At 43.3% G+C, this 25,522-nt stretch overlaps 1 protein-coding gene across 4 annotated transcripts; it reads right to left on the minus strand.

The window, feature by feature from the left end:
- Positions 1-3,265: 3,265 nt before the first annotated feature.
- On the minus strand, positions 3,266-24,169 carry IFRD1 (interferon related developmental regulator 1). 4 transcript variants are annotated; one of them, XM_006122515.4, is made up of 12 exons: positions 23,498-24,169; positions 18,941-19,051; positions 16,928-17,009; positions 16,267-16,391; positions 15,734-15,891; positions 12,362-12,412; positions 12,086-12,264; positions 11,863-11,971; positions 8,454-8,588; positions 5,973-6,101; positions 5,307-5,402; positions 3,266-4,027 (listed from the first exon to the last, which is right to left on the minus strand). In XM_006122515.4, exons 1-12 carry the CDS (start codon positions 23,541-23,543, stop codon positions 3,938-3,940), a joined length of 1,311 nt encoding a protein of 436 aa, XP_006122577.1. In that variant the 5' UTR covers positions 23,544-24,169; the 3' UTR covers positions 3,266-3,937. The 4 variants fall into 4 exon arrangements, with proteins under 4 accessions (XP_006122577.1, XP_006122578.1, XP_006122579.1 ...); XM_006122516.4 differs by having other exon boundaries at positions 18,947-19,051; positions 23,498-24,160; XM_006122517.4 differs by lacking the exon at positions 23,498-24,169 and adding an exon at positions 22,700-23,412.
- Between the last annotated feature and the right edge of the window lie 1,353 nt (positions 24,170-25,522).

Consider the following 25,522-nt stretch of genomic DNA (forward strand, 5'->3'; position numbering starts at 1 on the left):
TGATAGTATGAATACAAAGATTAAGTCAGTTCTGCTGATATTAATAAAATGCAATATTTACCCAATTTCCACATATATGACATCACTTTTTATGAGCAATGACAGTCCAGGAATTTAACTACTGAAACACATATCAACAGAAGACCATTATATTGACTATTTTTTTGTTTTGGTTCCTACACGTGGGCTGCCTGTTGAGCCCTCCATAAACCCAAGCCATACCGCAGTCCATAAATGGGCTCTGTGCTGTGTGTTGAGTAGCCCTGCTCTAGACCATCTCTGACATATTTATTTAACCTGCTCTTAAAACATTCAGGCTATGTCTATACTGCGCCTGTTTGGCGCAAGAAATATGCAAATGAAATGAAGCATGGACTATCACCATGCCTCATTTGCATAATTAATAAGGCTCCATTTTTGCACAAGACGCTTTTGCACAAAAAGGAGTAATCTACACAGCTCCTTTTTGCGCAAAAACACCCTCTTGCGCAAGAGCTGTTCTTCCTGAAAAAAGTGTGAAAGAACGACTCTTGCGCAAGAAGGAATTTATGCACAAGGAGCAGTGTAGACCACTCCTTTCTGTGCAAAAATGTAGCCTCATTAATTATGCAAATGACACAGCCATATTCCACACTTCACCTCCTTTGCATTTTTTTGCACAAGAGGGAGCAGTGTAGACATGGCCTCAATTATGCAGATTCCACAACCTCCCTACAAAATTTATTCCAGGGATTAACCACTCTGACAGGAAATTTTTCCTAATGTCCCACCTAAACCATCCTTGCTGCAATGTAAGCTCATTGCTTCTTGTCCTATCATCAGAAACTAAGAACAAATTTTCTCCCACCTCCTCATAACTACCTTTTAAGTACTTGAAAACTATTATGTCCTCTCTCAACTCTGCACCAGACTAAATAAACCCATTTTTTTCTAATTTCCCTCAGTCATGTTTCTACATCTTTACTCATTTTTGTTGTGCTCTACATTTTCTTTAATTTATCCATATCTTTCCAGAACTGGACAATACTCCAGTTCAGGCCTATTCGGCCCAGAGTAAGTTTGTGTGTCTTGCTTACAACACTCCTGCTAATGCAGCCCAGAATTGTTTGCCACTTTTATTTTTGCATTGGTATACCATTGATTCATGTGTAGCTTAGGATCCACAGACCCATTTCCTCCGTACGCTTTCCTAGACAGTCATTTCCCATGTTGTATATGTGAAACTGATTGTTCCTTCCCAAGTGGAGCACTTTTCATTTATCCTGACTGAATTTTAATCCAGATCATTTTGAATGTTTATCCTGTCCTGCAAGCACTTTTAACTCCTCCCTGATTTGTATCATCCACAAGTGTTTGATACTCTCATCTAAATCATTGAGAATATTGAACAGAACTGGGCCCAGAACTGAGCCTAGGAGTACCCCATTCACAACGCTCTCCCTGTATGACTGCACACCACTCTAGGATTGGCTTTGCAAGCAGTTAAGCCACTCTAGCTACCTCCATTTAGGTTTTATTTCTCTAGCTCATGATAATGGCAGACATTACTTTTATGCTGATTTAACAATTTGTTCTTGACAAATCCATGCTACTATTTATAATGAATAACTATGCTGTAGCACTCAAATTGCTCAGTAAAATTAAATAATCAAAAATAGTAGCTGCAGTTATGGAAGGAAGAGTATTAAGAATACCCACTTGCCTGTTTTGGGGCATAAGTGGATCAGGAGGTGGTACTACATTTACCACAAAATAATTAGTGAAGTTCTATTAATCTAGCATTGGCTGCTAGACAGGATTACTGCCAGGAAGGCTTTAATAGACTATTTAGTGTCATTACTGACAATGACTTAGAGCACTTAAGACAGGTGTAGGCAAAAGCTTCTGAGCTGGATCTGGCCTGCCTAGGGCTTTGATGCATCCCCCCTCCGCCCCCAGCAGTTCCAGGCCCCACCGCTAACATTTCCTAGGTGCCTGACACACAAGCCCTTAGCTTCTATTTAAAGAGCTTAGGCCTTCCCCACAGCTACCGGGCAATGCATTGCCTGATAGGCATGGAGAAGGTGCGAGCCCTTTAAATGGAAGCAGTTGAAAGGGCTCTAGCATCCCAGTTTCCCAGGCAACATACTAGCAGCAAGGCCAAGAGCAATAAGCCCTTTAAATAGCAGGAAGTGAAAGGGCTTGCAGCTCCCGTCCCCTAGTAACATGGCTGGAAGCCACAGAGCAGGAGTGAGCCCTTTAAACTTCTGCTGAAGACCCACCCCCTTCTGTTTAAGGCCCTACCCCTGTCAGGCAGCCTGTGACCCCTCCAATTTTCTGAAGTGGCCCTTGTTCAAAAACTGCCAGCCCCTGCCTTAACCAGTTAAGTCTACATACAATTTATTTTAAAGACTGGCTACCATGACTACTCAGAAATTCTTCGGAAACTTGTGTTAGCAGGCAAACACTTTAAAAAAACTTCATTCACCCAAATCTTCCCTGCATCTGACGCAAATATCTAAAGTTGTATGTGGACACCTACTAAAACCAAGTTCTCATGCACTGATGAATGGCTCTGGATGCAAGGTGCCATCCTTTTCCAGCCAATTTAAGTTTACCATCTTCTTAAAATATTCTTTATTTCAACCTTCTCACAAAAATGCAATTTTGTAGAAGTTTCCAAATGTGTTGGTTTTCTGAACCAAGAAAGACACACTAACAGAAGCTTTGACAACAGTATCTGTTGACAAAAGCCTGTAGTCTAGATGTACCTTAAGAGGAGCATAAAAAATCCCTAAGACCTATGTAAGAGTTTTTAGTGAAAAGGAAAAAAGGAAAATTGTGGCAGAATTTAGTTAAACTTGCTTTTATCTAACTGAATGATCATTTGGACAGGTATGTTACACTATAGCAGAAAGTGATAAGGGAAACTTAAGCTGATAATCATAAGTGATGTTTCCACAGTATTGTTGTGAGTAGGAATTCATAAAGTGTCTGTCCTGTTACTATTAGAACCAAAGTTACAGAAAAAAGTTAGTCATGTAGTTGAGATTACTGATGTTCCCCATGATCCTCCAGTTGACAAGTTACACAATTTTTGGCATAAGACTAAAAAGAGTTATAATTGAGCTTTCACAATAACCAAGTTTGAGCACTTAATCTTCAATAGCTAATTTTGCATGAAACTTACTTTCACAATGTATATTTTGGCTACATTAGTATATGCATCATTTAGTGGTAAAAACCCGACCTCATTTACTTTTATACACCTTGTCTAACCACCATATTTGAAAACACTTCAGAGAAATTTTTATTCCAATGATGGAACAGTCTTATACAAAGATATGCAAAATGTGTCACCACTCTAAATTTCAACGTAGTCTGGTATACTTGAGCGGTTTACAACTTCAAGTGCCCACAGCAGGATTTTATAGCACTGGTTTAATATAGTAAAGTCATATATTGTGCAATTTGTTAGTCCATCAGCCAGTCTAAAAAAAGTATTAAAATTACAAGGTATAATTGGGCAAAGAAATAGCAGTTCCAGAGGCAAGTTTGTCCCTTTACTTGTTCTATGTAATTTCATCATTGTATTAATTCAAAATAAGCAATATCAGACAGTTATGGCAGTTCAACATATACATTTTTCAGCACCAGCTAACTACTAAGTGTTAGTATATTCAAATTCATGAGTAAGTTTGATCCAGCACAAGTGTTAAGGTACATTTCCACACAATTTTAGGTGAACTGATGCTATATACACACATGGTTTATACACAACTAAAGCAATTCTAACATTCATCACAATTACAGATACTATACTATACATTGGATATATATCCCTGTGTAATAAAGTCTAAGCTATGTGGATATATAAGTTAAATCTCAGATTTCAAAGTTTCAATTACATTTATAGAAAATTATGAAAGTCTTCAACATTGGATCCCAGATGGAAGATCTAGAAAAATTCACCCACATCTGTTCTTTTATCACGACATTTACTTCTAGCTTTTGTTCGTGCCTTGAATGCTGCGGAGTTGTACAAATGCTACAAAGTGAAAGATAAAAAAGTCAGTCAGGTATTTGAAATATCTATGTCTAAACATAATTTACTAGTTCATGTTCTTTACATAATTAGGCTATAAAGGTCAGCTAAATAAGACTGTAAATTCTGATTTAAAATTTTATTACTCAAAATTCTGATAGGAAAATACAAATTTTGCATCCAGGAAGATCAAAGATTCCAACATTTTAACACAATTCTAATAAACTAATTAAAGGAGAACTGCTATTTAATAAGCATGAGTGTCACTATATGGAAGATCTAAATTCTCAAAATAGGCTCCTGAATGCCTATTATATTTTCTAAATCACAATGAAAGGGAATAGGACTGTAAACTCCTCAAATTTCACTGGAAGTGACTTGGGCACTTTAGAAAGTTTTACTCCTTATCTGAGTATTTCTTTCACAGCTCCAAACACAGGTGTCAAACTCATTCTGCGAAAAAAGGACAAAATTGCATTTAACTATAGTCCACAGGTCAACCTAAACATGGCCAAGGAATGATTTTAAGACTAATGCACAGCAAATTCTCCAAATGTCAGTCATTTAAACTTTAGAGTTAATTCTCCTGTCAAGTCAGCTTCAGTCTTCAGACTCAGGAAAACCCTACCTGCTTATTCAGGTTTTATATTACATCTCCAATAAGTGTGAATTGACCAAGCATAGTAGCGTTTCAGATACATAACATGGTATTGTCTAAGTTTTGTAGCTCAGTATTCCTGCCTGATAGACCACACTGATAGTTCCAAAACAAGGGTTATTCAATCACAATAAAGCCATACCAGCACACTACATGAACTCTGGATGTCATTTTACATCAATTTTTGATGATTGTCAAGACCATTTCTCACACATGAATAACTAGGTCTTCTAGTTCCCATGAGTTCTACTATAACGTTTTAACAGGGAAAGAGTTAAACTCATGTCTGAGGTAAGATGCTTTTCCACAGCCTTCAGTTGTCACACTCAGCAATATTTCAGGACACTCCAGAGACAAAAGCAAGTGCTGTACCCCAAAGAAAGGAGTCAAAGTATAATGAGAGCTGTATACTAGTTCTTCAGTCAGAAGATTAAAAGTTGGTCTAGGACAGAATGTATATGAAGCACCCCAGAACAGCCATTTTTCATTAAACTAAATATTTGTAGCAGATTGACTATACAATTACAGCTGTTCAACTGTTAAGGGTTTGAAAGTTACTTAATTCCCAAAAGGGAACAGTAGCGGGCAAATGCAGGTGATATGGTTAAAGGTGTGATAACATACCCTTTCAAAACGGGATATCTTCATTGTCTTAAGAGTTGCAGCATCAAGCATTACTGGTGGTCCAAGTTCAAACACATTCCGAAGAAACTCATTGGACTGAGTGAAAAAATGGAAACATCAGTAACCAAGCTTTTATTCTGAATACTGCTGTAGCTTTAAATTTGAGATCTAAACTACATAATATTGAGTCTATAACAAGTAATATATGCTCTCCCCCACCATCATTTTTTGTAATTAGTCAAGGCTTAAGTCTAAGTACTGTCTGATGCAAATAAAGAGTTGTCAAAGAAGCAGTTACAGCTTCCTATTTTTGCAATGCCGACCTCAGCATTGAAGACTCTACTACTCTGCTATATGTCCTATGCTATGGGGCCTAGTGTAAGCCACATCCAATGTGAGGTCCCTTTTGCAAGCAGAGTTGTCAGCTAGCCATTTTATAACAGATCACACTGGATAATCAGGCTGAATGTAAAATACCCCTTAGTTGTCATCTCACAAAATTTGAATGAAAATGTAAAGTTACTTTACAACCAGTTTACCATAGCTGCTATGACATTTGTTAGGAAACATTAACAAATCATTGGCTAGATTCCAATAGAGAACAGTTAGGATAATTTCATAAATAATTTCGAGGGGCCAGAAAGGAAATTTGTGGAAACAGCTCACCTGCAAATGATACTGCATCCCTGATCCCAGAATCTCTTTGAAGGTGTCATATGTTTGTTTCTTAACCCAGCAGTCAATATACATACGCTCAGGTCCAAACTTGACAGTTTCTGTAGGGAAGTCTCGCTCCTGTCAAAAAAAAAAAAAAAAAAAAAAAAAAAAAAAAAAAAAAATCAAAATCAAAGGCAAAGGCAAAACAGGAAAGCAAGCTACATTACCACATCCCCTGATTTAGAAAAGTCCTAAGCAGGCAAAAGTTATATAGAAAGCTTATGCATAACTAGGGTAGTTTTCCTTTCACTGAGTGAAATCCTGCACAAAGTAAGGACAAGAATGATTTATCCTGTGAAGTAACCAGTATGCATGTTTTGTAGCCTACTACACTGTATAGTACAATTGCTGCTTTTAATAGACACAGGGTGATAGCAGGACTGAAACTTAATATTTATGTTGCCATAGGTAACATTAGAAAGCACTTAACAGTCACACTGCTATATGTATGAATACATAACAGAAGAGCAAAAGAATTTTCACATGGGGTATGGGGTTTGTCTAAAATGGTTCAATGCACTTGGTTTGCATCTATAAATTAGTCAAGTCTCAGTGGATCTTTAAATACCCATGGAAATTCCTAATACTTAATTAAAAAGGAAATTTTATTAAACCCCTTTTAAGATGCTGAGTTTTGAAGCAAACCATACTAATGTGTATACCGCTTAGCAATGAGTGCCAATGTCAATTGAAGCTATTACCAAATCATTTTCTTCTGCATTTAACTGGCAGGTACTCCTGACAGTGTAAGCATCCCCCCTAAATACCAATTTCGTAAAGCTATGTTCACTACTAAAAAACTTTGGACTGTTTGAAAGTACATTTTTTATTCAGTTGGCATTGGCCTGATTTTGCCCCGTTAAAGATTCAAATGTCATCTGCCTTATCAATATATCCTTTTCTTACTAAATGTAAGCTAATGATTTGTTACATTAAATCACTGATGTGCCTTACTAACTTGTGAATCCTTTGCTCAGGTCCTGAAAGCTCTGAACAGTAGCTTCCAACAATGGTATGATATAAGGCTCTCTACAACAATGCATAATTGAGATATGCTGCAAGGGACAAATTCTGAGGGCACTGAATAGAGCAGTTAAACTGAATCTATGCAATAGCTAAATAATGCAAGCTGATCCTTGCATATATTGTATGGCAAGGATTCTGTTAATTAACTGATACATTTTAGAACAATTCAGTAAATCAGAATTTGGAGCTAGAAGACAAATCTCAGCAGCAAACTCATTACACTGAATACAGGGAACCAAAGCTAATGGGAGCTGCAGGGGGCAGCACTTGCAAATGGAGGCAGTGTGCCTGCTTGGAACTTCAGGAGAGGGTTCCATCAGCAAGAGCAGGAAGGGAAGCTGCTGGAGGAGAGCATTCCACCCCCCAAGTCAGCACAGAGTTCCCTAGTTTTACTGCCCCTGTATAAAACTATGGTACGCCCACATCTTGAATACTGTGTACAAATGTGGTCTCCTCACCTCAAAAAAGATATTTTGGCCTTGGAAAGGGTTCAGAAAAGGGCAACTAAAATGATTAGGGGTTTGGAACGGGTCCCATGTGAGGAGAGGTTAAAGAGACTGGGACTTTTCAGTTTAGAAAAAAGGAGACTGAGGGGGGATATGATAGAGGTATATAAAATCATGAGTGGTGTGGAGAGGGCCGATAAAGAAAAGTTATTTATTAGTTCCCTAAATAGAAGAACTAGAGGACACCAAATGAAATTAATGGGTAGCAGGTTTAAAACTAATAAAAGAAAGTTCTTCTTCACACAGCGTGTAATCAACCTGTGGAACTCCTTGCCAGAGGAGGCTGTGAAGGCTAGGACTATAATAGAGTTTAAAGAGAAGCTAGATAATTTCATGAAGGTTAGGTCCACAAAAGGCTATTAGCCAGGGAATAAAATGGTGTCCTTGGCCTCTGTTTGTCAGAGGCTGGAGAGAGATGGCAGGAGACTAATCGCTTGATCATTGTCTTCTGTCCACTCTCTCTGGGACACCTGGTGCTGGCCACTGTCGGCAGACAGGATATGGGCTAGAAGGACCTTTGGTCTGACCCAGTACAGCCGTTCTTATGTTCCTTTCAACCCTCTAAACACTCCCATCAAATCCCCTTCTGGACCCAAAGTATCTCACTGAGCCTGTGTCCCACAGCCCCTCCCCATGTAGCTGACTGCCCCACATTCCAAACTTCTCCTTAATTAGCTTTTTAATTGATCAGCACCACAATTTCCCTAGAATGCTGGTTAAAAAGCTTTTACTGTATAATGAAAATTGAAGTTACTTTGTGTTTATGCTCCAAATTCACCTACAATTTTAAAAGTTTTTCCAGTGAAAAAGCAATATCACAAGCATTAATACAACTGCTTTATAAATTATTTGCCACTTTTTAATTCAGATCAAGGATTTCAAAATAACTGAAGAATACCTCTACAGCTCGCAAGACATCTCTGAAGACAGATCGCTGCTTTCTTTTGTCTACTTTGGCACGGTGCTTGTTTCCATCTGTAGCCAGGGCTCTTAGTTTCTGTGTTAAGAGTTCCATGTCTTCATAAAAGAAATCCTAACCAGACAATATGAGAGATTTCAGCTTCTGGTCTTACATCAACTTTTCCCAATGATACTGTCTGTCATTTTGACTAGATGAGGAGTTCGTAAAGAAAAAATAAATGTATTAACTGTATTGGAAAAATTAAGTAATCAGAGTCCAGGTTACCCAAATATAACCTGTGCGCACTTGCTGGCAGTCATCAGGTGTAGTATTTAAAGTGGAGCTCCCTCAATAGAAAATTGTCTCCCAACAAGATCTTGTGAGGTCCCTGGATAGAAACACCCCCCTCGCCATTTAGCCTGCAAGAGCCTATATTTGTTAACCCTTTAGACATGCTGTATCATTCTGTTCTCTGGCACTTGGGAATCAAGGAGTTGATTATCGGCATGAGATATTTATGTTTTGGGGTGCATCAGAGACACACTAGCAAGGGATGTGAAGGACAAGTCGCTTCCCCCCCTTGCTGCCTCTATCAAATAGAGGAAAGCAAGGGAGGGGGAAGAAGATGTGGTACTTCAAAGTGGCAGCGCTGCTTGAAGCCTGGGGCCAGATCCCAGGCTCAACACAGCGTTTCAAAGTGGCAGCGCCACATAGAGCCTGGGCTCTGCTGGTGCCAGGCTCTTTGTGGTGTTTCAAAGCAGCTGTGCTGCACAGAACCTGGGGACAGTGGGGGAGTCCCCAACTGATCCTGGACTCTACGAGCTGCTTTCATCTTTGAAGTGCAGCAATAGCCGTAGGGCTGTTGCTACACTTCAAAGGTGGAGGCGTCCTATCGATGCATTAACTATTCAATTAGTCAATTACCTGATAGTCAACTGTTAGTATTAAGGATGTTAAGATGGTTAAAGCCATTTATTTCTGTGAATTAAAGTTTTGGAAAGGGAGCTGAAGTTGCCCTTATAAAGAATAAATCTAAACAGAGTATGGAGACCAGATTAACTCCTAGCCAAAAAAAGTGCATTGTCTTTTTACCAGTTTTACATTGTTTGCAGTACTCTTTCCAATGAGAGTATTTTATGTTGATTGCATGGTATTTGTGGCATGGTCCATCTTATTTCTTGAAATTTTCTAGCACAAGAGAACCCTGCACTTTATCAGAGGCTCCTAGGCACTACTATATTTAATAGCTGCCAATTGTCTATTTGTTCTTGTCATTCCGTTTTCCTTCTCATTTTATCTCTTATCCTCCCAGTCTGCCCTGTCACACAAATATACTCAGCATTATCACCCAATCTTGATATTTAGTTGATAAATTTAATATTGCATGTAGTTTGAATGCTATATAAAGGCTAAGAATATAGTAAAATCTAGTATGAAAGAACTGTCTATATAAGATTAGCATCAGATGTGTTGCAAGGCCACTGGGATAATCCTTGTGGAATTCTGCCAGTTATACAAGCCACTGAATTTGGTAATTTCCATATGAACTGAAGTAACTTAAATAGTCCTGCAGAATCTTAGAGGCACAACCCACTTCTCCATGAAAGCTCATATCACCATCTACATTTTTTGTTAAAGATGCTGCAGTACTATTCATTGTTTTAAATTTTTTCAATTACAGACTAACACTTCTACCCCTCTGAAACTGAAGTGCTATTCTTAAAGGAAATGTTTAAGATCTTACAGAATGCAGATATTTAATCAAAATCTATTACATTCAAATCAAAATTGCTTTCACTTGCATCTTGCCAAGCCTAACATCTTCACTATAAGGCCTTTCAAAGTAAGTTTTCATGGCTAGGATGTTGCAGCCAATTCCCTTTCATATTTAGAGGCATCACAAAAATTAGCAGAATTTTACTATGGGAAGTTACCATGCTTGATACCCTGCCTCATTTACATTTACCCTTTCCCCCTCAGACAGTTCTAGCTCGATCAAGGCTGACGTGCTTTGCCAGGAGCCCTCTGGCAGCCCTCCCAAGGTGTGCCCATGGGTAATTGGAGACTATTCTCTTCAGTGCTGTCAAGAAAACAGTTAAGAAGTTAATAAGGCACATTACTGAATGACAACAAAACATTAAGTCTCTACTGTAAGGCAATATTAAAAACAAATTACAAATTACTTAGTATAGCTAAGCATTGGTGCAAAGGTGAGTGACAGGGAAAATACACCAATGAAACTCAGAAGCACAAAATAAACATGTAATTAATTCCTTCCTCAAAAGTTGCAACTAGCCACAAAAAAATTCCTGGCACTTGTAACAATACGTTTAAAAACAAGAGTCAGGCAAGTGTCATTTAATACTTGGTTTTTATTAATCTTGTCACTAGATACCCCCTTTGAGACTTTAAATAAAAAATAGAAAAATACTACTAAATATAATACAAGAGTACATTGCAATAGCAAACAAAGCTTTCTAGAACTCAGCTGACAGATTTAGGGAACCTGAAAAGGGCAAAGTTTGCGCCGAACACCCCTTTAACATTATTTATTGAGGTATGTGATGCTAATCTACTTTTTTTTCTTTGTAGTTCCTTTTTTAAAAAAATAGTTACTTAGAGGTTGGTATCAGATTTTTAGATGCTAGCCTTCCAGCAGTCTTGGGAGTTAGAAGACAATAATGGGAGAGCTAACAAGTAAGCCGTTTTTATTGGGGTAGTTATAAGGTGTAGGGATGTAATAATGTAGTTGATTAACCAATAAGCAAAAGCATATAGGTTAATGCTATAAGCTAAGTATCTCTCCCCCCCACACACACACACACACACACACATCTGCCCTCACCATCAGTAAATTTTTTAGCAGGCTGGCCAGCAGCCTGTCTCAGTCCTGGCTTGACAGGTCTGGGACCTACCCCAACTACACCTCTGAATATTAAGTGTTATTAGGAGGTAGGTGAGCAGGCAGCCCTGGCTCAGACCTGATTCACACCAGGCCCAGGAGCTCAAACACACACTCTTCAAACAGGGGCTGCCGACACCCCTGTATCATGTATCAGAGGCAGCAGTGTAGACTGACAAGATGCTACTTGGGAATTGGGCCAAATTGCACTAGCTGCCAGCCCCATCCCTGGGGACTATGGAATAGTCAAGTAACTGATAAGAATTCATGAGGTCACTCGACTATTCAAGTGTCTACCTAAATTTCATTTCACTGTTTAGATAGATTTTTCTTCATTACTCTTGCTATGCAACTTTCCAATAAACGTGCAGAGGGATGCAACTTGATTGTAAAAGGTGGCTGTTTGGAATTAGGGAGTCTATGTGAAAGAATCGCAGACTAAACATTGCAGTGTGTAACAATCTCAATGCAAGAAGCCTACTACTGCTAATCAATCATACTTACAGTGTCTGTTTCTCGTGCTAGCTCAAACAGAAGAGCTAGTGTTTCTCCAACAGCAATTCTCATGTTGACATCATCACAAGATAACAAGTTTGGAAGTTTAGGTAAATGCCTAGAAAAATTAGCTACATTTTATTAATCATTGAAGAATGATTTTTATAATAGAGCAATGTTAAGGTAAAATAGCAAATAACTGTAAAAGTTGCCTTCTGGGAAATGAACATACATTTCAAGTTTTTTCTTCACTTCACTCATTGGGCAGATGGTCAACAACAGAGTCCATGCTAAAAGTGCTCTGATGTGAAGCACTGTATTGTGGGTGCTAGAGATGCCATTAGTTTCTCTCTCCCTTGGATAGGATTTAGTGAAGATATTTTCCAAACACTCCATAGTTGAATACAGTTCCTGTTTTTTTTTAAAAAAAAAAGCAGTGTTAGTGACTAAATTCAGCTACCTAAATTTCTGTGAAGCTTCATAAAAAGTATTAAGTGTTTATCCTTACAGTAATATCATCAGTGACTATGAAACAGCAAACTCCTAAGCAGGTCGCACACTAGACATGGAAAAGAAATAAAACAAGTCAGTATTTCATACTTCAGCTTGATTCTACCAGACTCAAGATCATCCCCAAATTGTAACCTTTGATCTTGGTTACTCCAGCTGTCAAACTGCTCATATAAATTGAATTTCTATGTTGAATGCACTTGGGACCTAAAAACAGCATGAACTCCTCCTTCCCAGTTTTTCATTTTTGTACTTCATAGCTGTATCTGGCCCATCAGAAGCTCATGACTTTGTTAGGTATATTCAGGGCTCAACAAATACACTCGCCCGCAGCAAGTAGATTTTACCAGCTGGTGAGTGCAGGGGCGGACTGGCCTGGTGGGCCATTGTGACGAGCTGGCCGAAGCCCGCACTACAGGCGGCGTGGCCGCATCCGATCAGCAGACTGGCAGAGGAGGAGAACGCCACTGGGAAGGAGGAAGTGCGGCGATTCTTGCCACCGGGCTGCCTGCGGGCAGCTCCGGCATGAGGAGGCAGGGCGGGATGCCAGGACGCTGGCATGACCTGGCCCTGCTGATTCTAAAGGGCCACAGCAGCTCGGCTCTGGCCACATGTCCCTGGGAGCTAGCTGCGGCACACAGCGCAGCCAGGCCCCACCCGCTCCAGTCCCGCCACAGCCCCACTCCCCCTTTGTCTCCGCACCACCCATTCCCCATGCCACCCCTGCTCCCCTGCACCCCGGACCCCCTGCTCTCCCTCTTCCCTGCAACCCTCTGGCTCTGCACCACCCTTGCACCCCACACCCTCCAATCCCTGCCCCCCCCCCCCCCCAGCTCTGTGCTGCCCATTCCCTGCACTGCCCCTAGACCCCGATACCTCTGCCCCTCACGTTCCCTGCATCCCATTCTCCATGCCTCCACCGCACCCTGCTCCCCCCGATCCCTGCATCCCTCTGGCTCTGCGCCTCCCCCGTACCGTCCCCTCTCCCCCACTGTTCCCTGCACTCCTCTGGCTCTGTGCTGTCCCTGCACCCTGCTCCCCATGGGTCAGGAGCAAAGGGTGCTTGTCCATAGGGGGGGCTGGACAGGGCAGGGAAAAGGCTGCTGTGACCCAGCAGCAGTGAAAGGGGGAGTTCACTTGAAGCGCCTCTGCCTTTATCGGAAAAAAAAGAATGAAAATGCTATCTGCTATTTATAGGGCTAAAATGCCGGGACAAAAACAAAAACAAAAAACATATTGCAAAATGCAAACATGTAAAAAGACAACAAAATAGGAGGAGCCGGGAGGTGGTGGCCAAAAAATGTTTTGCTTGGGGCAGCAAAAAACCTAGAGCTGGCCCTGGGGGAGGGGAAGGGGCTGGGCTTGGGTGAGGGGAGGAGAAAAATATGGGGAAGGGGCTTGTGCTGAGGGGAGGAGGCAAGGAGGTCAGGAGAAGAAGAAAGGAGAAAGCACAAAGGACAGGGGTGCAGGAGAGGCAAATGCCAGGGGACCAAGTGCAGACAATGAAAAAAAGGGCAGGAGGGGAGGTGTCAGTGGGAGAGGGGACAGGGTGATGCTGGGAGAGGAGAGGGTAAGGGCACTGAGGGCTAGAGTGGGGAGAGGGAGGTGCTGGGAGAAGGCTTGAAAGAAAGGGTGGGCATGAGGAAGGCCGGGATGGAGCAAGGCATTACGAGGGCACAGGGGCATGAGGGGAACAGGGGTAGAGGGTGGTGAGGGAGTGGGAATCAGGGAAAAAGAGAACAAAGGGGCAGGGGCAGTGAGGGAAGGGGGAGGCACCAAGAGGGTGCAGGTGCCTGGGGATTCTGGGGGTAAAGCAGAAATGCAGACACCTGCAGGGGAGGGACCAGCACCAGAGGAGAGAGGCAGGGCAGGTGTGTACAGGGAGGTGTTACGAGCGGGGATGAGGGGTAGCTCACATGAGCAGAGTGGGGCTACTGGAGGAGTGGGCACAGGCGGAAGAGAAGGGCTGATGGAGGGGGGCAGGTCTCAGAAGGCTGAGGGCAGTGAGAAGGGCAGGAGTCAGGACAGCAGAGGAGGGTGAGGGGTTGGGGGGCAGCAGGCACCAGGGGAGCTGATGGAGCAAGGGGAGGAGACATGGCAGCAGAGGGAAAAGGTAGAGGTTTATAAGATATTTATTAATAACTTGGGTGCTATTTATTAATAACTTATTAGTAATTACTGTTCTTATTCTTATTAGGAATTTATGCCATTAAAAAAACACTTTGTGGGGGAGGGTGGCGAGTCCCTTTTTTGTCTGGCAAGTAGGGTTTTCCATCATTTGTTGACCCCTGGCTATATTGCCTGATTCTACTAGGGCATTACAGAAAACTGAGTGCAGTCAGCCTTTCATCTGATTTCCAATTTAGCTAGAGCTAGTAAAACCTCACTATGAACTACAAGTTTCACAACAAAATAAAATGGATTGCAGTTTCTTGTGGATGTCCTCATCTAAGAGGAGCTTGAATTGCCCTTTAAGTGTTAAATGCCTGCATTAAATACCAGAGGTGCTTTACTTTTAAAGCAGTGTTTCAGTTGTGCTTTGAGATAATAGTCAAGCTAGAACTATTAGTTTTGATGGTCTTTGAGAACAACACAGGCAAGCCATCTGTTCAAGAGCGAATGCAAGAGAATTAAATGGTGATAGTTCAACAGCAGAAACAGCTATTGCTTTGAAGAGGCTCCTAGTTAATATTGTGCTAGATGCAGGACCAGAGGAACTGGTGGATTCTTTGTGCTTGTGTTTGAGGCTAGTATCACTACCAAAAAACCCTTGACTATAATTATGCTTAACAAGATTGCTTAAATACCTGTGGACTCAGGATACTGTTTCAGGAAAATTAAAATAATCCTAAAAGACAGACAATACTTACTAGCAATTCTAGAAGTGAAAGGACTATACACTGTCTAGTCTAGACTATACACTATACCTAGTTAATGGTAGGTGTCATACATTAATGTTGTTCCAGGTCAGAGCTATTAACAGTCCAAACTGAAGGACACTGTAAGATGTGACTGAAGTTTTGAGATAGAAAAAGCACTAAAACTCAAAGGAACAAAGATACTTTACATGGTGCCCCAATTTCTATAGAACATGGCTCTCTAGGATTGACAAAATGCGTTGGTACCAGAACTTGAAGTTTCAGCTTAAGTGAACATCAACATAAGCTTATTTGCTTAACACCAATTCTCAAATTTCATGCCATCGCTGAAAGCTTCTTACAGCACAATGCCACTTTATATTAAAGCATGAATTAAATTATAGCCCTGCATTAACACATCAATGAAGTGTCTGTATTGTGGCAGCAGAGAAAGAAAGTAACACTTAGAACTGCTGTACTACCTCTGACTGCCCAGCACATTTTATACTTACAGCCTGTCTAGCCTGGATACTAGCTGTTCCATCACAGATTATCTTCTTCAGAACTGGTCCAAGGGTCTTAAGGACTTCTTCACTTTCAATTCCTGATCCTAACTGCACACAGAGAAGACATGCCAGCCCTGCTGCTGCAGACTGTTCATCACTCTTACCTATAGATTAAAGAACATACATTGAGAGATCACCTGTGGGTTTTTTCCTGCACTGAATCACTAACACATTTAGAGACTTCTAAAGTGAGATCCAGCAACAAAGAAAACTCAAATGAAGAAAAGAATATGGGAACTGATATGATATCCATACTTCCAGCCAAAAGTGAAAGGAAGCTAGTCAATTTTGTAGCTCAATGGCCAAAAATCAATAAATTCTCAATATGGACATGAGAAGCTAAGCTAACATATGGTAGCTACTAAAAATTTCTGTAAAATACTAAGAAGTTTCAACATAGTAGTTAACTCTACAGTGGTATGACAAATTAGTACCTATCCTATAGTTCAGTTACATTCCAGTAGTATACAAGCACTTACCTTTCTTTATGCAACGTTCAATGCTATCGGTTAAAGTCATTCTCCTTTCCAAGATAAATTCATACAGTATTTTAGAAGTCAGAGCATTTTTAAGACCTTCAAGAGCTGCTTGTCTTGTCTTTGCACTATTGAAGGAATAGATTGATACAAATAAGTCTTCATGCAAGTTAAAGCTGAAGGCTCTGCCTTAGCACGCTTTTATAGCAGTCTTTATTACACATCTAACTGGTGCTGTCAATTTATGGAAGTTCAATGAATTAAGTACAAACATTTAATACAGATGCTGAGCAAATCTTCTGGGCAAACCAGCTCCAATTACAACACAGTTTATTCTCTTTCCACTGCCTTCCTCAGCTAGAATGCAGCAGGGTAAAACCTTTATAGTCAGATGCTGTGACATATGCCTTCTTCGGCACTTCAACACAATAGTTTACTAGCCCAGAAAAACTATTCAACCCATCATTGGTTCAGAAGAAACATCACTGACTCCAGGGGAGCTATTCCTGATTCACAAGAGAATCAATCTGCCCCCCTTTTCCCCCAGTGTGCATTACTAATCTATAATTTTAGTAAGTATGTAACAAATAAAGATAGGCTAAATTTCTATGGAGCAGTACCATAGTATTAGTTTGTATTAGAGTAGTCACCAAACATAGTATACCTCTTGTCCAAGGTAAGATCAATGAATCCCTTTAACTTGTACTCAAAGTCTTCTTGAGTTGCTTCTTCATCAACTTCAGGTCCTAATGAATACAACATAGTTTAATCTTAACACATCACAACACTTGCATTTAGGTCATTTGAAATATACAGTATGAAACACTAACTACTACATTTAAATATACTATCCACCTTCTTTCAAGTAACAGGAACTTTAGCAGTAAGTGTAGGATATTACAGCAGTAAAATGACCCAGGAGAGGAACCTATCAGACTGCAACTACGGATAAGCATTTGGTTTAGTAGCCAATTAATTCTTGCTGAATAGTTTGCATGTGTACATTTTAGAATGAAGCAGCAATCAAAGTCAGGGGGAGGGGGGGGTTTGAGGTCTTAGGTTCTCTTGTGGTCCCTGACGCAAGTGGTAAAAATTACATTTGAATAAAGACATTATAAATTTGATTAAATCTAACCTTAGTTTTGGAAATTAGTAAACTATACTTATAAAATAAAAGCCACAGGAGGTTTTAAAAATCTTATGAAACATACATTTATCTGTAAATACTTAACATACCTAAAGAGGCACACATTACAGTAAAGGGGTCAGTAATGCCCTGAGACAGTGGTCTCCAACCTTTTTGAGCATGAGATCACTTTCTGAATTTAAATGGAATCCAAGATCTTCCTCAAATATAAATACTGTTGCCACACCTCCTTCCCACCCCTTCTCACCAAGGCCCCACCCCTGCTCACTCCATCCTCCTGCTCTTGCCTATCCTCACTCACTTTCATCAGGCTGGGGCAGAAGGCTGTAGTGCAGGCTCTGGTTTTGGATTAAGGGATTTAGAGTGTGAGGGACTCTCAGATACTCTTGAGGCAGGCAGTTGGGATGTAGGAGAGGGTTCTACGTGCAGGCCCTGGGGTGGTATTTGGATGCAATAGTGCTAGGGGCTAGGGCAGGGGCTTGGGGTGCAGGAGGGGGTTCCTGACTGAGGGAGGAGTTTGGGATGTGGACTCCAGATGGGCACTCCTGGGTGGTGGTGCAGTGGGGCTAAGGGAGGCTTCCTGGCCCTGCACCACTCCCTAATAAAGCCAGCAAACTCCATCCCAAGTCCTGTTGTGCCCCCTCTCTGGTCTGTGGAGAAAAGATACTGAGTGGGAGAGGGGGCACCTTAACATCAGCATCCCTCCTTTGCCCTGCCCAGAAAGCAGGAGGCTCCCTAGGGCTACGTCTACATTGCATCCCTTTTTCGTAAAAAGGATGCAAATTAGACGTATCGAAATTGCTAATGAAGCGGGGATTTAAATCTCCCCTGATTCATTAGCATAAAAATGGCTGCTGCTTTTTTCCGGCACGGAGCTTTGCCGGAAAAAAGCGCCAGTCTAGACGCGGATCTTTCGGAAAATAAAGCCTTTTCCAAAAGATCCCTTATCCCTCTTAAAAAAGGGATGCAATGTAGACGTAGCCTAGGGGAGGGGCAGCTCCCAAGGCAAAGGTCAGGAGATGCACAACAATAGGGGAAGGGGGGCAGCAGTAGTGCCAGCACTTGATAGCCTCTTGGCCAAAGTAGTCAGGATCCACTGTCAGAGGCTCTAAGAGCTACCAGTAGAACTGGATCTACTGGTTGGTGATCACTGCCCTGAGAATTCTATTCCCTCAACTCTCTCCATTCAGGTACAGATTTTTTCCATTCATTCCATCCAAGAATAAATTTTTAATGTGTGCTGAGCAATGTGCAAATGTGCACCACCAGCAGAAACAAAAAATCTGGCTGTGGGCAGTCCGCTAAATTGGTTGGGTAGCATCTGAATCGCTCCTGAGTGGCCACACAAATGTGCAGCTTACAAGGAACACTGCCAGAGGACCGCCACATACACTCCCCCCCACCAAGTTTTTGGTTATTTTAAACATTAGTGCACAGTTAGTGACTGAATATTAGATAGTAAAGAATGCATCAGAAACATGACCTTTGTTTATAAAGAAATTTCATAAAATGCATCAATTAAAATCTAACCTGTACCTTCTTCAGTGAAGCTAGCAGGATCACTGAAGCCACTGCAGTGGCTCATAGTCTCAATTGATGCATCCTCATCACTGAAAGGCTGCACATTTCTGTGCTGACCACCTGAGGGGGGAAAAAAACACATTAGTAACTACTTCTATATTAGGGAATCACTGCAGCAGCGTCACACATTGTTGCTCTAACCCTTAGTATCTCTGACCCCTTGCAGAAAGTAGAAAGAAATAAGGGACTTTCATGTAAAAGGTTTGCCCTCTGGAAAACATGAGGCTTTCCAGATCCTGGGTTCTCATCTCTTCCTAGCCCTATTTAGGGTTTCATGGTTTAAGAGGGCTTCAGGGAAACCTTTCCCAATCTTAAACTACTTACAGAGATTTGCACCTGGAATAGTGTTCTGATACACAGTATTCAGTGTACTGGTGGAATTTAGAATTATGGAGGAATAACACCTCTGATTGGGCTTTCAAACAGCACTACAATCTATGTTTAAAGAATGTATTCCATTCACAGGTAACCACAAATAATGGAATTTCCTTGTTTTTAAAAATCCATTTTAATCAACATAAAAGTACAACTGAGTTTTGCTTTTTAAGCAATGGATTAGTCACTAAACTACCAAGAGCATTACTGGATTCTGCTTTTCTGTATACCTCCATAACTGAGAAGGATGCCATTCTAGAAAATCGACTATTTTAGAAGTGTACATCTATTTTCTCATCCCTCTGCCTTTTGCTATTTAGGAGGAGTTCTTAAACTGACAGGCAGAGTCAGGATCACCAAATTTGGTATGCAGATTCTTTTTATTGTAACTTATTAACATGTTGCATGTTTGAAGCCCTGATACACACAATATAGTCTTCTATATACCCAAACAGAGTAGCATGAAGTGCACTAACTATGGCAAATTTTGCCACAGCATTCAACAGAAAGGGAACTTTGAGATAAGATTGCCACACACTTGTCTGGATACCACTGACAATCAAGAGCTGAATTCAGCCCAAATCTGCTGCTCTTGAAAGAGCACTGATTAATGAGTCAACCAGAAATGTGGTTTTGGTATGGGCACAAAATGTGGTGTCTATACAGTAGACCAGTGGTCCCCAACCTTTTGGGGCTGCGCAAGCGCTGTGCGCCCAGGGGCGCAAGAATGACTCAGGCCGGCCCTGGTCACTAGGCAGGCGCACCTAAATGCCCTGGCAGGTGCCATGGTGCCCTCGAGCACCGCGTTCGGGACCACTGCAGAAGACCCAAAGGGAGTTATTGTGATTTTCACCAAACCAAATCCACACTTTATATGAAAAAAGACAATGAAGATACCTAAGAGATATGACAAAATGCAACTCATTGTGTAGTTCATTCCAGTTTGTTTTTTCAGCACCTACCATATTTAAATTTCACTGAAACATTCTAAGTGGAGCGAATATAAATCTGAGCAGTAACAGAGCTGGCTGTACAACCTATGAGTCTTCCTTCTTCCCCCACCCTTTTTTTAAACTGCTGTAGTGTTAAGTAATCTAAGTAAAATATTCTGTTTTAATGCTAAGAGAAAACAGAACAATGCAGGATGATGTTCCACAGCCCATCAAGCCTTCTTTTGTCTGGATTCAACATAGACCTTAATATTTGGTGTTAGTAACAAAGTTTCTATAGCTCCTAATTTTTCTTCTTCAGTTTTGTCCCTGTTCCAGTTTTATTACCTGCTCTTAGCCAGACTTCCTCCAACATAGCAGTGAAAGCCTGTTACTTATCAAGTGCCTTCAAAACCCCTAGTTCTTGGAAATTTAGTGTCTACAATTCCTGAATAAAATACATGTTTGTTCAAAGTACTTGTATGTATAACAAGTTGCTGCCAAGCCTCCTAAATGTTGAAAAGACAATCTTAAATTGATTTCCAATCATTCATAACTAGGAAGGTTCCTGAAAACATCCTTCAGGAAACCAAGAGACTTGAGAGGATTGCAAAAAACAAACAACCCAAAAGCTGTTGAACCACCACTGGGTTTTTTCCACAGATATTAAAGTGTTATTAAATCAGAATTAGTATTTCCTTAAATTGCTCAGAGCTATAGTGAAGGAAACGTTAGCATAAAAACTGTAACTGTCTTTAAATGTCCATCTTTACCCTGTGTTTTTTTCATACCATCAGTCTGATTTGTCATTTTTAGGTGCAAAAGGTAACAGCAACTATTCCTTAATTAATCTGATGCTGAAGTGCTGCTGAAACCGATACATAAATTATTTACATTTCTCTGATAGTTTGCAGTGTTTCGTTTTCTGGGTGCTCTGAACTCAAGGTTCTATTCTTCCAACATCAGAGAGGAAGTTTCCTTTAGTGAGGCAGTTGATTTTGACTATGCAAGATGTCAATATTCCACAATCTGTGATAATTAGCTGAATATCAAAGCCTGTAACAACATTTATGCCATATCCTTTAATTTTAGGCACAAAGAATGAAATTCATATACTAATATTTAGTAGTCACAACTAGGGATGCTAAATTTAGATTAACTGGCTAATAGAATAGTCAATGCAATATGCATCGACTATTTGATAAGGATGCCTCTGTCCCAGAGCTGTAGCTACACTTCAAAGGCAAGAGTGCTGTGGGGAGGACAGGGCCAGCGGAGGACTCAAGCAGTTGTCTGCTGGCCTCATGGTCCCCATGGCATTTCAAAGCAGCAGCACCACATAAAGCCCGGGGTCAGCTGAACTTCCCAACTATTCCTGGGCTGCACACAACATTTCAAAGTTGTAGACCCCAGGCTCCATGTGGCACTGCAGCTTTGATATGCCATGTGCAGCACAGTGTCTGGCCAGAGGCTCCATACAGTGCCGCCGCTTTGAAGCACCCCCCATCTTCTCCCCCTCCTCCCGCTGTCTTTCTGATGGAGGCAGCAACTAGCATATCGACTATCCAATAAGCATTTGCTTATCAGATAGTCAACTAGTCATTCACATACCTAGTCATAAGGCATAAATCAGTAACTTCCAAGGTGTCTCAGATCTACATTGCAAACTTACATCAGCATAGTTAGATCTGATGCATAAAAAAATCTATACCCTTGAGACATGAGTGATGGTGGCCTAGTCCTCAAAGTAGGCTCCGTGAGGTCAACAAAAGACGACTTCTATCAATCCAGCTATAATTTATTGAGCAGAGGAATTATTTATGCCAGTGGTCCCCAACCTTTTGGGGCCGGCATGCGCTGGGTGCAAGAATGGCTCAGGCCAGCCCTGGTCACTAGGCGGGCGCACATAAATGCCCCAGCAGGCACTGCATTGGGGACCACTGATTATGCCAACAGGCGAACCCCTTCCATCAGAATAAATGGTATCTAAAATGAAGCACTAGAGCAGCACAACAGTTGTGCCACTATAGCAGGTAAGTGGAAGCATACCCTCAGCACAAGTAAACTACCTGGCATGGATTCTCAAGAGTCCCAGGCCAGTTACAAACAGGTATTGGGCACATGGCCCTCTTATCACATGGAAATTTCTAAATGGAGGATCAGCACGTGAAAGTCTGAGAATCACTAAAACTAACTTTTGCGCATTTCAGAAAAATCAAGTGTACTGTCCATACCATGGAAGCTTGTAAACAATACCCATCTCCACAACTACAGCCAGTACACACTCCTCAGTAGGCAAGGCCCCTCCATCACTAATGCCTCTCTCTCTCTCCCCAGCACCTCACACAAGCTAGTAGACCATTTTGGAGCTCTCGTTTTTTAGCGGGCATAACAAGGCCCTTACCAGACTGCTAGGCCCAGGGCTTTGGAGGGACACAACACTGAGCTGACATTCCCAGGGCGATACTGAAGCCTGGCAACGAGTCCTCTCAGGTGCAGACACTTAACTCGGAATGACCCATTTGCACAGAAGGGACCCGAGAAACCCTCTCAGCGCTTTCTGGAGCGTCCCCAGCCCTGGCGCCAGGGACCGCGCAACGCTCCAGCCATAGGGCGGGCCGAGGTGGGGCCAGGCCACAGCAGGGACGCCAGTCCTGGGGCTGCTCCGCAGACGTGACACTAGTCACGGCGAGCTCGGCTCAGAGGACACCAGCGCACGGCGGGGGAGCTGCCGGCTGCGCCCATTTGCCCCGGGGCGCTGCCTGCGGCGCCGCGCTGGACACAGGCCGCTGGCCGCCCGCTGCCCATCGGCCGGGCCCCTCCCGAGCACTGCGCAGCAAAGGCGGAGCAGCAGGAGACTGTGCGCATGCGCCGAGTGGCTGTGTGAGGTGGCGGTTTCCAATCTCAGCTCCTGTCAACCCCGCTGTAACCGGGCCCCTCACCCCGGGGGCACCAGGAAGGGGACGGGCAGGTTCCTGCATGCCGGGAGAGCCCCGCAGCGTGAAGCGCGGCCGCGCAGCTAGAGAGGGCGGCTCCGCTGGTCGAGGTCCGGCTCCCTACAGCCCACCGAGACTCCCACCCCGTGCTCGAGCACCAACGCATCATGGGAAATGTAGTTCCTCTTCTGGTCGCCCCCAACAGAAGAGACTGGGCTAGGCCGCAGGAGAGAACTACAACTCCCAGGGTGCCTCACGGCTCCTACCTGCTCCGCGCTGGTGGTTGCTCCCCCGCTTCTTTGACTTGGGCATGGTCACCGGCGGCGCGCGCGACTCCCCTCGCTGGGTCTTGGTCTCTCTGTTCCCCCCCGCCCGGGTCTCAGCGACAATCAGCCGATGGAGGAGCAGGAGCGCTTTTTACTACAACGTCTCTGCGGGGCTGACTTCCCGGACCGAGGCAGTGGAGGAGATTGGCGGAGGCAGGCGAAAGACGAAGCAGAGGTGGCGGCAGAAATCCCCGTGGAGGCCCGTGAACAGAATCGATGCATCTTTCTCCTCTCAGACACCTGGAGCTAAAGGCGAAGAGACGGCGCCGACGCCGCTTTTATAGCCAGACGAGCTACGGGGGCGGGCGAAGTGACGTTTGGTGGACGTCAACCGAATATGACCAATGGCCATCGCTGGTTTACCGGACGGGTGACTCATACACATGAGATGCCGGTCAGGGGGCGCGTTGCATGTTGGGACGTGTAGTCCGTGAAGGCGTCGCTGCTTCTTTCTGGCTCACAAGGACAGCATCCAGGGCCGGGGAGCTGTACCGTGAAAGGGCATTCCAGGACACCATTGCATGCTGGGAAATGTAGGCTCAGCTTTTCTGTGCTGTGGTAGAACGCCATGGAGCGCACGTCTGCAGCCGCGTGTCCTCGTCTGACCTGCTGAGCGGGCGGGGACGCAAGCAGGGCGGGAGAGGAGAGGTTACGAGAAGCAGGGCTGACACAGGCTCTTGAGTCAGAGCCTGCTGCTGGGATCATGGATCACAGTGGAGATGGTTAAATGGCTCTTTGTGAAACACACGGAGCAAAATCCTCTCCCACTCCCCATCCAGCGGAGGAGACCCCAGCAGTGAGTTAGAGGGGGACACAGCGCGCTTCCTCTCCCCATGGCTTGTACTATGCGGTTTTACCCACGAAAGCTCATGATTTTACACATTTGTTAGTCTCTAAGTGTTTCTCAAACTTTTTGGCCCGTGATCCAAGCTGCACAAGGTAAATCTTTCTGCAGACCACCAGCCAACCACCGACGATGACAAAAAGGGTTCACTGGGGTGCAAGGTATGGGAGGGAGGGCTCAGGAGGGGACTCTGGGTGAGCCGTCTGGGAGGTTGGGTGCAGGAACTGGCTGAGGGGGAGAGATCTGGGCGGAAGGGAGGATGCAGAAGCAGGGTGAGAATGTGGGCTCTCAGTGGGACAGTGTGTATTTGAGGGTGATGAAGGTGTGGGATCTAGCAGGAGGGGTATAGGACGCACCTACCTGTCTCCACACCCTGAGGCACCATCCTGTTACTCCCATTGCCTGGGATTCCAGCCAGTGGCAGCAGTCGGGAGAGCCTCCAGGCTAGCGATTTCCTGCATTGCTGTTCCCCCAGCCAGAGGGAGCGGACTGTCAGTGCAAGAAGTCACTTCCTCCCCCCCTCAAGCTACATCTAGCCCGCAAGGTTCAGCACTCCCTCCCTGCCCCCCCCCCCCACGGTGGGGAACCAGCGCTGGCACTCTATCCTTACAGAGTGGGTACAGAGCTAAAGCACCAGCACGGGCTCTCCACATTGGGGGAGGGAGAGTCTCAAGCCTGTGGCCCACCTGCAGAGCACTAGGGGTCCTCTGAGATTTTGTATGCAGTTAGGTGTTATATGTGTCATAATTTAGCCAGTTCCCAACAAAGGTGGCAGGTTTTAGAAATTTTGGTGGTGCCCAAAACATCCAGAGCCCACACTCCTCAAACTCCCTTGCCCCCCCTCCCCCCGCCCCTCCACAGGCTAAAGCTCCACAGCGAAGTTTGGGCAGGGGTGGAGTACGGGCTATGCGAGGGAGTTTGTTTGCTGGGTGCTGGCTCTTGGCTGGGGCAGTGGATTAGGGTACAGAAGGGTTGTAGGCTCTGGGAAGAAGTTTGCAGAAGGAGTGAGACTCTAGGCGGGAGTTTGGCTACAGAAGGGGGGATTTGGGATATAGGCTCTGGAGGGAGTTTGGGTGCTGGGTGCAGACTCTGGGCAAGGGTTGGGGATGGGGGGTAGGCTA

The sequence above is a fragment of the Pelodiscus sinensis genome, chromosome 1 (assembly GCF_049634645.1).
Source record: "Pelodiscus sinensis isolate JC-2024 chromosome 1, ASM4963464v1, whole genome shotgun sequence".
Classification (NCBI taxonomy): Eukaryota; Metazoa; Chordata; order Testudines; family Trionychidae; genus Pelodiscus; species Pelodiscus sinensis.